This window comes from Hypomesus transpacificus, chromosome 22 (genome assembly GCF_021917145.1).
Source record: "Hypomesus transpacificus isolate Combined female chromosome 22, fHypTra1, whole genome shotgun sequence".
In the NCBI taxonomy this organism is placed as follows: domain Eukaryota; kingdom Metazoa; phylum Chordata; class Actinopteri; order Osmeriformes; family Osmeridae; genus Hypomesus; species Hypomesus transpacificus.
The window spans coordinates 1,431,100-1,445,046 of record NC_061081.1 but is presented as its reverse complement, the minus strand read 5'-3'; the positions used below and the strand labels follow the sequence as shown (position 1 = coordinate 1,445,046).

At 43.4% G+C, this 13,947-nt stretch overlaps 2 protein-coding genes across 2 annotated transcripts; one reads left to right on the top strand and one right to left on the bottom strand.

The window, feature by feature from the left end:
• Nucleotides 1-240: 240 nt before the first annotated feature.
• On the bottom strand, nt 241-11,112 carry gatb (glutamyl-tRNA(Gln) amidotransferase, subunit B). The gene is made up of 13 exons (XM_047044659.1): nt 10,927-11,112; nt 10,493-10,646; nt 10,026-10,139; nt 6,726-6,924; nt 6,255-6,377; nt 5,660-5,773; nt 4,654-4,738; nt 4,061-4,105; nt 3,217-3,409; nt 2,714-2,847; nt 1,238-1,316; nt 718-852; nt 241-499 (listed from the first exon to the last, which is right to left on the bottom strand). The coding sequence occupies exons 1-13, from the start codon at nt 11,091-11,093 to the stop codon at nt 374-376; spliced, it is 1,668 nt and encodes a 555-aa protein (XP_046900615.1). The 5' UTR covers nt 11,094-11,112; the 3' UTR covers nt 241-373.
• Nucleotides 11,113-11,299: 187 nt separating this feature from the next.
• On the top strand, nt 11,300-12,525 carry dctpp1 (dCTP pyrophosphatase 1). Its single transcript, XM_047045135.1, has one exon. It carries the CDS (start codon nt 11,579-11,581, stop codon nt 12,113-12,115), a length of 537 nt encoding a protein of 178 aa, XP_046901091.1. The 5' UTR covers nt 11,300-11,578; the 3' UTR covers nt 12,116-12,525.
• Nucleotides 12,526-13,947: the final 1,422 nt, after the last annotated feature.

Here is a 13,947-nt window from a genome sequence, read left to right as displayed (position 1 = left end):
AGGGGGCTCATCACTTGCTCTCAAGCCACAGGAGTCTTAATAGATACACATACATCGTATGTGTTATTTGGGATGTAAATCTAATAAGTTTATCAAGGTTTGGAAAGGTTATCTTTTTTTAAACATGGAAATAACAACCCAAACCATGCGTCTTGAAGAGGCCACAAGAAGACGGTTCGGGTGAAGGCTTGACAGAACGATCCCCGACCCAGAAAATGGAGGCCATGAAGCCTTCTACAGTATCTTCACAGAACAACCTTGCCTTTATTGCATCTTCGAATCGATTGTAAAACGTATGTGTGACTCCTCCAGTCCAGTCTAAATGTCTACGTTTTTATTGTCGAGTCAGGCGACAGCCTAAGACCCTCTCTCCTCAGGAGGTCATGTCCTTCAAAATGGCGCGGACAACGACAGGGTCAGCCCTCCCTTTGGTCTCCTTCTGAACCAGACCCATCAACTTGTTCAGGACGTTCTTGTTCCCTGCCCTTATGGCTTGTACCTACAAAGAAGAAGCGCAGCATTACAGTTTCTGGGATTTAACAATGCACTATTATAATGGTTAGTAGGGGTGGGGGGGGGGGGGGGGGGAATTTATTCAAGTTTGAATCGCAATTCAGTCTTCTAGCGATTCAGATCGATTCACACCAGGAATCGAATCGTGAGGTGCCAAAAGATTCCAGATTTCCATGGGCCTAAAATGACACAGAAAAGTCTCACCCGTTCAGGATGCGAGTCCACTATCCTTTGGCAGATGTTGTGGATTGCCGTTGTGTTACTGACCAGCCCCAGGTCCTGCTCCTGGACGATCTGTTGGGCAGTCTTACCAGGGTTTGCCCACAGCTCCTGGAACACCTGGCACAGTGAAAATGTGGGATTATTTTTCTTTGTAAACATACTAATCAAGAAAATGTGTGCTACCATCTGAGATCAATTTTCTTTCGAAGTTTACAAATTCAAATGACCTTTTGTATAACAACAGTAGTTTACAACGGGGCATTCAAACGTTAAAGGTAAGCATTTGGGAATCCATACATGCAGGATATGAAAATAACATATACATATGCATTACAACAAAAATGTGTTTAACATTTACTTATAGACATAATATAATAAACAACATATGACTTTGACCAGAAGGTATGGAGCAGAGACTTGTGCCAAGTAGCCTTAAGGTAAGGTAAAGTCAGTTAGATGTTACATTTGAATTTCAGGTCTTCCGGAGGACACACTCACTCACCTGTCTGGCGATGGAGGAGGATATTTGTCCTGACTCTAGGAGGTTCAAGAGATCTGCCAGGACATGAGGAGAGACTGGACTGCAAGAGGGAAAGAACATGGAGCTCATTGAGGGGTGTCATTTGTCTTTTCTAGTGACGCAGAGAGCTAGTGAGATGGAAAAATAATGAGTGGATGCAGTGAACACTGTTTGTGTAAATTGTTCATTTTCTTCATGTTGTGGTAGTGCCTTGTAAGTGTATCTGTCTGTGTAGTAGAGAGTGAGTGTGTCTGTCTCGTCCAATAAACTGTTGAGTACATTTGTGTGTGTGAGAGTGAGTGACAGTGTGTGTGTGTGTGTGTGTGTGTGTGTGTGTGGCAGTAAGTGGGTAAGTGACTGTGTGTGTGTGTGTGGCAGTGAGTGGGTAAGTGACTGTGTGTGTGTGTGGCAATGAGTGGGTAAGTGACAGTGTGTGTGTGTGGCCCCGGGGCTGAGGGACATGTCTGATGATTACAGGTATGTTGATGTCACTGCCCTGTAACACAGAGCGATAGTGCTAAAAAGGCTCTCATTATGTGGAGTCACTCTGGGTTCGATGGCTAGACATTGGGAGCTGCGCTACACAGGTCTGACTGGAGCTTAATGACATCTCCTGTGTTTTATCTGTCTGTCTAGCTGTCCTTCTTCCGGTCAACCTGTTGTCTATTACTCTCCCTATCCTCTCTCTCTCTGACATAGTCATTCCCAACTTCTCTGTATCCCTTCTCTCCTTTTACCCAACATAGGTGTACAGGACCATATAAATCTAGCGTTAATGAACCAATGACAAATGACTTCCTCTGACATCATCACCAAAGTCTAAGATAAAGAAAGTAAACTAATTTCCCAAAGCTCTTCATAGCATATGACTCAGATGCACTCTACTTCCATCACTCCTTGAGTCTGTACCCCTCTATTCATTGGCCAGTGGAATAAAAGATGCAAAATTGAAGCGTTTTGTGTAATATTTGGCATTGCAACGTGTCGCAATATGTTGGGAGATAGCAAAACATGCTGGACAATGCCACCCAAAAATGAGGTTTGCCGCATGTAAGCCTCGGTTGCTGGTCTAGACAAGATAGCAGCCAGGTCTTAGCTAGATAGGATCTATTTGGCCTTTGAGGGATGAGGATGTGGAGAGGAAGAGAAAGGGAATGAGGAAAGGAAATCTAAGTCTGTCAGAGAGAGGGTTTGAGGGAGTACGAGGTGTAGGAGAAACAAAGGATCAAGGAGATGAGAAAAGGTAAGAGGAGGGAGGAATGAATGAATATATAGATGAGAAAAAGTGACAGTTAAGTGGAAAGAGAGTGAGTGTCTGTGTGTGTGTGTGTGTGTCTGTGTGTGTGTGTGTGTGTGTGTGAGTGTCTGTGTGTGTGTGTGTGTGTGTGTGTGTGTGTGTGAGTGTCTGTGTGTGTGTGTGTGTGTGTGTGTGAGTGTCTGTGTGTGTGTGTGTGTCACCTCTGGCTCACGCTCATCCCCTGCTGATGGAGTAGGCCAAGCAGCTCATTTGTCACCCAACCAATCACCTTCCTCGGCTCCGCCTTGGTCTCCCCGACAACGGCCTCAAAGTACTCCACGAGCCCATCCTCATTCTTCAAAAGTAAAGAAAAACGAACAATGACTTTTTTTAAACGTTTTCCCTGAATGTTTTGGTTTGCCTCCCCCAATCACCTTGGACGACTAAATCTTACAATAAGGAACTGCCTTTATCACATATTGAAACGGAGAGAAAAATGTATTCAATGGGAAGAATCCTGGAAATTTGATATTTCAACACGCTGATCATCCAGGCACACCTACAGTCAGCTGCTCCTTGCTGGACACGGGGATCTCGTAACGAAGGTCAAAAAACCCTACTGATGTATATCAAAATATTTGCTCCTTTGACACGGATGACTCTTTGAAAGGCCATGTATTCGACGTAGTAGGAGAGTTACTGGAGCTGGGACTGAAGGACTCACCACCAGGGTGAAGCTGTGTTCTGGGAGGATGCTGTAGGCTTCCACCAGTCGGAGTCTTCTCACGCTGGGAAGCTCTGGGAGATTCTCCCTCACCCTCTCCACCACAACCGCTTGGCTGGGGTCCAGTCCGGGGGGCGGGGGGTGGCTCTCGGAGTACACCATGAGGGGGGGCAGGTTGGGCTCCGGCATGAACCTGGGGGCATTGACATAGAGGAGGATGGAGGGGTGGGGTGGGGGTGGGGGGTGGGGGGGTTGGAGGAGAAGGAGGAAGGTTGAGTTCTCCAGGGAGTTGGCGATAAACATCATGTGTCTGGGCATGTCTGAAAACGGAAAGCTCGCACACGGAGTGAGATTGGAGATAGCAGGGGACGGAGCTCTGGCGGGCGAGAGAGAGAGAGAGAGAGAGAGAGAGAGAGAGAGAGAGAGAGAGAGAGAGAGAGAGAGAGGGGGAGAGTGTCAGGGACCAAGCGGGAGAGAGAGAGAGAGGGAGGGAGAAAACGGTCCCTTTTCCTTTCATCCGTCGCAGGAGATAAGCTGGAGTGTTTTGTCACCGCAGCCCCGTCCGAGACAGCTCCTCAGACCGTGCGTCATACCTGCCATATCTCGAATCAGAAACACATCGGGAACGCTCGGTGTCACACCACCACCGTTAAGTGGCATGTGAGCGCCTCGCATGATCTGTGGTTATCTGTTCAACGAGCCTCATTGACAAAAACTCCCGCAAGCTCACTTTTCTGTCCTCAGTCTTTGTCTCTCTTCCTCTCGTCCATCTACATGTAGTGATAGTATCTCTCCCGCAGCCTCTGCTGGGTCGTGAAGCAGACTGACACGCGTGTCGACTCACCTGTAGTCCTGGAGGCCCTCCTTGTCTCTCATAGGAACGGTGTGACTGCGGGACACAAGATTACAAACACAATCATACACCTTTTAAGGCATCTAGAAATACCACGCTGGCCTAAATATTCAATTTGTTGGTTTCATTTTTGTCTTACGGGGGGTGTAGAGATTTACAACAAATAGGCTCAGAGAGAAATAGACAGAGATACAGAGAGGAAGAGAGAGGGAGAGAGAGAGAGTTCAAGCCCCAGCTGTGTCTGTGAAGAGCCTCATTTCATGGACCCGTGCTCCTCTGTGGCAATCGATTGTCTGGGTCCAAATGATCATATTTATCATCGTTAACCCGGGATATCTCAAACAGAGGTGCAGACAGAGAGGCTTTCTATCAAAATATCCACAAACTCTACAAATGCGACAGGATATCCACACTTAGGGAGCATGATTACCAAGTCTAGACCTCTTGTATGTTGCAGGTCTCATATGTTATTATCTGGGTAGCTGACTGACAGATGTGTAGTCTCTACAGTTTTGGCGATAAACATCAAGTGCCAAAAAGGACAATGTTTTTTTTTTTTTTTTTCTTTTTTTTAAACCTCTTACCCAGATTTGGAATCAAAGGCCCGTGTCTCGTTCTGCACAGTTCCACCACTCCTGAGAACCCCCATCTGTCTCTGGATCTCGTAGTCTGATGTTCAGAACCAATGAGAACACACACACACTAATTTAATTTGCACAATCATCACATACAAGGGCACACGTGTAACCAACAACCATTTAGTGTAAACACACACCTGTGCATGCAACAACACACACACACAAACACGGAGAGCAGCAACCAGCCAACTGGCATCCTGTTGGAGCCTCTTAACATCTGCTGTGGCACACAATCGTGCCTGAAGACACTGCCGGCTGCTACATTAGCACTCAAACAACTAATGACAAATGACTACTTTCACAGGACTTTTTAAAGTTCCTGCAGCTGGGAGATAAAACGCTACAAAACTTCATAAATGATGCAAACGTGAAGTGTCATCTCAGGTCTTAATATGTTCACGGCAAATTTCGGGTGGCAGTGAATCTGCGTTTTAAAAAACTTCTGTACAATAGCAATTTCACTTTAGTTAATTCCATCACAAAGTCAAATATTTCTGAGTTTATGTGGAAAAAAACTCATGTATCTCACAAGTCTTTCTGTTTGGGATTTAGGACAGGAAAAAATATCCCTATGGTTCTGGTGTAAAACCGTTATGGTAGACTTATGTTGTAGAGACTTAAAGAACATTTAAACAGGCACATTACTCATTGTGTGTGTGTATAGTATGTGTGCATGTGTGTCTTATCTTTCACTCTGGGTTTGACACATGCATGTTGGCCATCAGTCAGGATTTCAGCCATGTGTGACCATTTTAGAGCAAAACTGTGTGGGTAATGAAGCAGCAACAACTTTAAAGTCAGTTGGCTGTGTGTCAATATCTGTATGCCTAGTGTACGTATATGTACATGTGTACTGTGAGCAGTCACGAGTACACGTTACTGCTGGACGTTGGAGTGTGTGTTAGTGTGTAATCTTAGGGCATGTTAAGTAATGTAATGTTGCGGCCCTCACCGATGGCCCTTGCCAGGAAGCGGGCGCTGTTGATGTTCTTCACCTCCGTTCTAACGCCCAGAGGTTCCCCGGGCCTGTGCACCGACACATTGGCGTCCACTCTCAGTTGGCCCTCTGCAGGAACACAGGGGAGAACTGGGCTAAGAAGAGTCTACATGGAAGAGAAGCTCCCATATTGCATTCTTCTTTATTGCACTGACCGGCGAATAGAGTGCAGACACTGAGGGAGCCATGGAAGTAAAGCACATCTCTGAGTTGTAATATAGAGCTCTGGGAAATGTTGTTTCTCTTTAATTATCTGTGTATATGTGTCCTATTTAAGACTGCTGTGTGGAGTTTGCATGAATCTCTCTAACAAACAAAGCTCTGACCATTTTCCATGTGTGTGTGCACTTGTTTGAACTGTTGTGTCTTTGTGTCGTTGTGCGAAGGGGAAGTGTTTGTGCAAATGTGTATGTTCGTGTGAAAGTGTGTGTGCATGTGTAGTGTGTGCGTGTGCATGTGTAATGTGTGTGTGTGTGCGTGTGCACATGTGAAGTGTGTGCGTGTGCATGTGTAGTGTCTGTGTGTGCACATGGTGTGTGTGTGTCCCTACCGGCCATGTTGCCCTGGCAGGTCCCCAGAGCCTGCAGAATGAGCTGCAGCTCCCTGACAGCAGCAGCTGCCTCGTCTCCACATCTCATGTCTGGTTCCATGACCAGCTCCATCAGCCCTACTCCTGGCAGGGAAACACACACACATACACCGTCACAAAAACACACTCTCTCTCTCCCCCCTTCTCCCTCTCTCTTTTTCCCCCTTTCTCTCTTTCCACATCTCTCTCTCTCTTCCCTTCTCTTTAAATGTCTCTCTTTCCATGTCTCTCCCCTCTACCCCCTTGTCTCTGAGGAATTATCGAATAGTGAGTTTCACATTTCAGCCATCTATGCATGTCATTTTAGAGATGTTTTTAGCTCATGATTTTTTTCGATCGTCCCATTGGTTTCACTGAACTGGGAAGGGTATACTAAATCAGATGTGTTTCGACAGACCATGATGATGGAAGATGGAAGAAGTTGTGAGCTACCTGCTCTATTGAGGTCTATAAGGGTCTGGTTCCTGTGGTTGTCGTGTAAACTCTTGCCGCTGTCCTGCTCCAGCTGGACCTGTTTGATCCTCACGCTCTTGGTGAGCACCTGGCTCTTGTTGCGGCCCTCCAGGTGACTGTAGGTGAGCGTGCCATCCACTGCGACAGGCAACCTCTGCTGTGTGATCTGGTAACCTGCCTGGGAGGAGCAAGGGGGCAGCTGGAGTTGGCTTGGTGACTTGATTCGAGGCCCCGATAATCAGTTTATCATCAACAAATGTCCAACTGATGTAGGTCAAACTCTCCAGTACTGCCAAACTACTAGAGTTTATTAAAAGTGCTTTTTCTTTCTTAAAGCAAAGTTTGTCAGAAACATAGTGTAAGATCCACATGCATTAAAGATGAGGCACTGAGAATCAGTTTCTCTCAGGGTACACAGGTCACCTCATCATTATTCAGCTGAGATATTATTGTTTCGACATTTTCTAGTCCATACGTTCATAAGCAGATAAATATTTGATCTGTTTCTCTATTTGGAAGGAACATGCATGCGCCACACCAAGTGGAATACCACTTCACTCTGTTGCCATGGTAACCTCAGTTTAAGAACCTAAACATTCATCATACGTATTGCTATTCCAGAAAGAGAGAGAGAATTTTTAAAAAGCAATTAGCCATTGCCATCTGTGTATTGTGCCTGTTCAACAAATCAATCACTGGCACACAGAGCAAACATAATTGACCATGGGGGAAAAGGTTTATCACATAGCCCAAACCTCTGGTTTCTCCCTGCAAATCTTTCATACAGTTCTGTCACTGTCAATGCAAATGTGCTTGATTAGCATAGGGAAGTGTGGCGAGCATATGCATGCCGACCGTTATGGATAGAATTCCTCAAATGTATGCTAATTTCCATAATTCTCACATCATCTTGAAAAGAGACGTGTTGATGACTCTATAAAAGGGGGGGAGGCTTCTCCTGATAGGCTGTGTGAAATGACTCCACCCATTATCTCTCTGAACAGATTTTGGGTGAAATCATACGTTCACAAGATATCTGCAATCTGTAACTCTCCAAGTGTGGGAAGGTTGTGACTCTTACGAGCCCATCAATGTGTAGGCAGAACTGATTCAACCATCACCCAACAGTATCTCTGATTCTCTCACTGATTCAACCATCACCCAACAGTATCTCTGATTCTCTCACTGATTCAACCATCACCCAACAGTATCTCTGATTCTCTCACTGATTCAACCATCACCCAACAGTATCTCTGATTCTCTCACTGATTCAACCATCACCCAACAGTATCTCTGATTCTCTCACTTGAAACATTTAATAAGAGGATGGGGACTCTATTTCCAAGCCATGTCTAAACTGTGTCACCAAAATGCGAAGGTTAATTATGTGCCACTTCTGGTTGATTTCTGTTGGGCTGCTGGTGCATGTTATTAAAATAAAACACCCTTATAACATTTACACGAGCCTTCCATTTTAAATCCAACAAGAAATGTTGGTCAGGCAGACACATTAATCTTTTAATAAGTAACTGTGAGTTCGCTAAATTAAATCAAATATTCATGGAACATATCAATAATGCACAACTCCATTTTAGAGTATCTGTGTTTTAATAAATGCATGTAGGTTTATTTCTAGACCCTTATAAGACTTAATTATCCATGAAGTTTAAGGATTTAAATGGAAAATGTGAAGAGGAACATTCACAGGCTCTTGTTGCTCCATGCTGCTCTTGTTCAAGCATATTGTGAAAGAACATTTTGAGCAAGGACCAAATATCACCACAATCAGGGTCTGACTGGCCGTCAGGAGATTCGGGAGATTTCCCGAACGACCGGTCAAACGGCCGTGGCATAATGCAGAAAAATAACAAATAGTAATACACGGTCGTGGGCCAGTTAGCATTTCAAACTCCTGGGACGTTTTTCAGTCCCAGTCCAGACCTGACCACAATGCTGGCACAATCTCTCTTCCCACCTCAAATGAACTAATATCACATATCTGTAAATCCTTCCAATAGTAGGATACTTATCACTTTTGGGGTTGCAGACAGTATATATCCGACACAGCAGCAATAACAGAGACAACAAAACCAAATCTCTGTGACAACTGTTGGCAGCATTAGAGACGATAATTGAACTCTAAGCTGACATTATCGTTAAGGCTGTAGCCCACTCAAGAGAAAATGCTAAAGCGAGATGACGCAATCCCCCGTAAGAATATCTACCTTGGACAAATACTCTGCAGAGCTGAGAGTCAGCAATGCTTCCAGCTGGAACCCGCTGGGATACCTTCCTCAGAAATGGAAATAATCTGTTTATGCAGGATTATACATCTGCTGCTTCCTGATAACATTATTACCCCTTAATCTGTGAAATTAGACATGCCATATTCTTGTACTTCTAATGTGATTGCTGCTTTACTCACAACTACGTTTTTATTTCAAAGCAGCTGGAATGATTAGGGCATGTTAGTCATCACCTTTAGATTTTGGTTTATTATAAAAAGTATAAAGAGACAAAGCTAATTGAAAGTGAATGAAGTTGAGCATTGTTCAACTACAGCGTGTGGTCACTATATAAATCTCACCAATCAACCATTCTGTAGCAACTTCATAATTAAGAAGCTGTGGACGCTTTTTAAAGCTTCACTGCACGTTTTACTAACCAGTGGATGATAAAACAAATCCCTCCATAATTTAAACGTTTATTAGATTGTTAAATGTTAAAATTTCAAAAAATGTTGATCAAAAGATGCCTTTTCAAAAAAATCTAATAACATTTAAGGGGGAAAGGATGGTTTTTGCCTCTCTGAGTATCTGTCTCTGACATTTTGTATTTGTGCCATGGCCTAAATGTCAGTCGTGATGGTTGTAAAATTACCCATGAGCACCAGGGATAGTGAAGACCTGCCATGCGAGCATTCTGCCAGCAAATGCTACTGAGGTGAACGTCACCTGGCATCGCTCGTCATGACCGTAAACAGCTGCCAGGAGCACAAGCTCTCATTAATCTGAATCAGTGGCACTAGGTGTTTTTGCCGCTTCAGTAATACTTGTCATTATTCAATTAAAGCATAGGGACAGTGGAAACTGAAATTCAATGGAAAGGTTATGCTAAAGAGAGGGCTTATTGTTTGACAAATGATTACAAAATACAACCGACAAAGCGCCCAGCTCAGAGCCTTTGCCACAGCCCATATTCTTGTATATAGTCAGACAAGATTAAAGATGGTGGTCGTTTATCTGAAAAACAATTTACTGAGAAACATTTATGACTCACTGGAAGGTCAGCGTAGAAATAATGTTTCCTGTCGAAGAGGGACTTCTTGTTTATGGAGCAGTTGAGGGCCAGGCCTGTCATGACTGCCGCCTCCACACATCGTCTGTTGAGCACCTGAAGGGGAAAAAATATTGGTTTGTAAACGTAGAGTATTACTTAATAATGAATGACAGAAATAAAAGGAAATTCCAACTCTGTCATCTAATTCTCAGACTGCATAAGCATTATCATTATCATTAGAATAATACAAAATAGTGTGTTCTGATAGTCTTTTGGAGAAAAGTGAACTGAGGAAGATCAAATGCAATGGAATGTTTCATGAAAACGAAACAAAAAAATATATAAATAAAATTGAGAATATATGCATGTTACGTGTGTGAGTGTAACTAACGTTATTAAATTGAATATTGGGCTCTTTAAAGTAAGTTTATTGTACAAGAGTGTTGATGTAGTCGGTCTCGACTCACAGGTAAGGTGCCAGGTAAAGACGCGTCAAAGAAGGATACCAGGGAGTTTGGGGGAGAACAGAACTTAACTTGAGAACCAGAGAAGAGTTTGGTGTTGGAGTGTATCTGAGCGTGGATCTCCAAACCTACCACTCCAACCAGATCCTCAGGAGCACTACAAATATAAACAGGAAAAGATTGGTTTGTGTAAACAGGGAAAGGAGAGGAATCTGGATGGATCAGATCCCGCACAGTCGACCTTTTGGCGATCATGCAACCTTCCAAAAGAACATCATCCTTTTACAGAATCATGGCTATTGCGGAATCTAGGTGGGTGTGCCCGGTGTGGGAATGTGACACTGTGGCACATGCAGTCTCCGCGCAACAAGCACATGCACGCGCGCAGGCACTCATACAATGTTATGCCAACGTTTTAGCAGTCAACGGCATCTTACCTTTTTCTTTTGAGTTTTGGTTGACTTTGGTATCGAATGGCAGATGTGGCTATTTGCCTGACAACACACCTTTGACTACGATAAACGATCATTTTTGTATAAACCATTGCTAGTTGTTTTGATATAATATATAGTGGGGCACTCGATCCTGCAGAGGACGCAGCCATGTTGCTCAGTAACAAAGTGGACTGGGTGGACTGTAGTCATTACAAATCATTCAAGGTGGAAGAGATTGTAATAAGGACTCCACAAACCACAATTCAAAGCGTCTCCTACTTTCGATTTCCGGAGACGTTTATCTACGACATTTCCGACTGAAATGGCCTTGCTGACATATATGTAGGATTTTATCGTAAAACAAACAGACAGGTTGTAAAAAGGTGGAAGATAAAATATTGTTTAGGTTGAGCGTATATGTATACATTTTTAAGGTATTTAGATGCACTTTAAGGCCTTTGACTGATCGCCACTCCGGAGCATAGGGTGGCGGTAATGTACCAACAAGATTGATGCCAACCGCAGTTATACAAGAAGAAAAGACTAAACATCCTTGCTTGTGGCGGGAGTTTCTCACATGGTAGGCAGGTGAGGTTGTATAGCTAAAGTAATAATTAATTGGGGCTCTGCTTTCGTGAAAATATAGTAAAACGCGATGGCAATGAATGGTGGTGATGTGCAAGGGTTGAAAGGCGATATGCCCGTCTCATCAAACTTAACAAATGGCACTTCTAAGAAGTTGCAGTCATTGTCAACTTGTACAAATGGGGATGTTGACTCGAATCAGACTGTGATGGGTACAGCAGCACCAGCGAGGTTTTCCTTCAGTTCCGAGCCCACCATCGAAGATGTTCGGCGGATGCAAGCGGAGTTTACAGACGAGCGAGACTGGAATCAGTTTCACAAGCCCCGCAACCTTCTGCTCGCTATGGTCGGAGAGGTGGGTGAAGTCTCCGAGCTATTCCAGTGGCGTGGAGAGGTGGACGAGGGACTGCCCAACTGGACCGATGCAGAGCGGGAGAACCTCGGACAAGAACTCAGTGACGTTTTCATTTACCTTGTGGAGCTTGCCGAGAAATGTCACGTGGATTTACCTCAAGCGGTACTCCGTAAAATGGCCCTAAACCGGCTGAAGTACCCGGCCAGCAAGGTGCACGGTTCAGCAAAGAAGTACACCGAATATAAAGACTAATTGTTTTACCTGCTTTTGCCATACTATTACGCTCAACGTAGTTCACTTTAAAGCTGGAGAATGTTATCACGTTTTTGTTCTTCATAGGCTCTTTACAGTAGGCTACTTGGTGTATTGTAAGAATGCCCTTTTTATTGTTAAATTGTTTTAAAGTTGTTGGTAACTTAAGATTTTTATGGGTCATGTAGCATATTTTATGCAAGTTTGTTTTTCACTTTAGCCAGCTAGCTACATCCCAAAGTCAGTTATAGCTCAAGTTACCTTAATCATTGAGTTGACAATTCACTGGAATGTAATCAATTATTGCCACATTTTCAAAGCTCAGGCATAAGGCAAACATTGGTCAAGTAATCCTGTTTTGACTGCGTCTTTTGATTTCTGCGATTGAAAGTAAAAGTGCCTCAAATCAGTCTCTTTTGTATTTATCCATTTTAAAGTATCTTGTCCAAGACAAGGGCTGCTACATTCATACTTCAATTCAACTGCTGAATTACATGTGTCCTTGTTGAACGATACAGCCTAAAGGTAAAGCCTAATTTTTAAAGGTTAATTACATATTTCAGGTTACAAGGTTGGGGGGGGGGGGGGATTGATGTAAGAAGTTAAAAATAAGCTCACCAATTATGATTGCTTTGGCAATCCCTATTAGATACTGCAATGGACCTATAGTCCGATCATCTTGATCCCTCGCTTCCTTCACTCCTCTCGTCTCCTTGCAGATATTTAGTGAGTGATCCATGTCGAGGAAGGGACGAATAGGATAATGGAGATCGGTTTAGTATATTTTCACCCACACAAACATTACACAGAATATATCATCTAGGCTACACTTACTAAGTCTGAATGCTTTCCAAATGCTCTTTGTTACAGGGAGAGATGAGACCAAAAACTCAGTAAGAAAATGATTCCATGCCCTGTCTGTTTTTGTTATGGGTCATGCAGTTTTACAAAATGTCTCTTAGTCATCTGTGAACCTGTAGCATATTCAGTTGATCATGTCCCAAGCGGCAAAGGGACAGGCCTGCCATGACATCCTCAGTCCTCACGCATCTCTCTGGTGAATTATGCGTTTGGTCATTCCTGCTTTCACATTCATTGTAACTCAGTGGTTGCTCTGCCTTATTTGAGGTGCCATTTTAGTCTTGTAAGAGCCTAGACAGGGCCGCCTGTGGCAAGTTTAGTGAGGTGAATCTGAATGACTCTCTTCCCTTACATTCTTAAATAGAGACTTATTTAGTGCTCTTTTCTCAGCTATCTTTTTAAAATTTTATTATGTTCCCCCAATCCCATAGCATTGTGTCTAAGTGAGTGATCATGGATTGAAAATTAAGATCTACTTTTGCCTGAGGCTTTGTCTCACTTCGGTTGAGCAACTGAATTAAATAAGGGCATGCTTTTCTGTTCTGTAGATTTTAAATCAGGATTTAAGGGTTCCTCATTTCATCTAGTGTCTGTGGATTTGCGGTGTTGAGCACAAATGTATCTCCCTCTCAGCCAACATATGTAGGCTACTTGATTTAAAATAATATTCTTCCCAACTGCACTTCAAGTTTAAGTGAAAGCCAACTATTTAAAATGCAACTTCCGTTCAATCATGGTCAGTCGATAAACAGCACTAGATTTGCGTGCTTATACAGCCGCAGGGATGGGAGTGAAGCTGCGTTTCAGTTCAACTGAGCCTCTTCCCGCTTGTAAAAAGTCATCCTGTTTTTTCCCCTGTAACAAAAGCTCTAAAACGTTTTCAAATGTAACAAATATATGGAATGCAAATGTGACTGATTCAGTAGATTGATTGATTCAGTGCATGAATAGGTTAGTAGATGAATTGATTT

Excerpts from the sequence above, each read along its gene's own strand:
- dctpp1 (XM_047045135.1), top strand. The coding sequence starts at position 11,579 with ATGGCAATGAATGGTGGTGATGTGCAAGGGTTGAAAGGCGATATGCCC.
- gatb (XM_047044659.1), bottom strand. The coding sequence starts at position 11,093 with ATGGCTGCGTCCTCTGCAGGATCGAGTGCCCCACTATATATTATATCA. Across the intron at positions 4,106-4,653 it reads GCCTTTGATTCCAAATCTGG|TCACACCGTTCCTATGAGAG; the intron begins GTAAGAGGTTTA and ends TGTGTCCCGCAG. Across the intron at positions 3,410-4,060 it reads GAGGGCCTCCAGGACTACAG|GTTCATGCCGGAGCCCAACC; the intron begins GTGAGTCGACAC and ends CAATGCCCCCAG.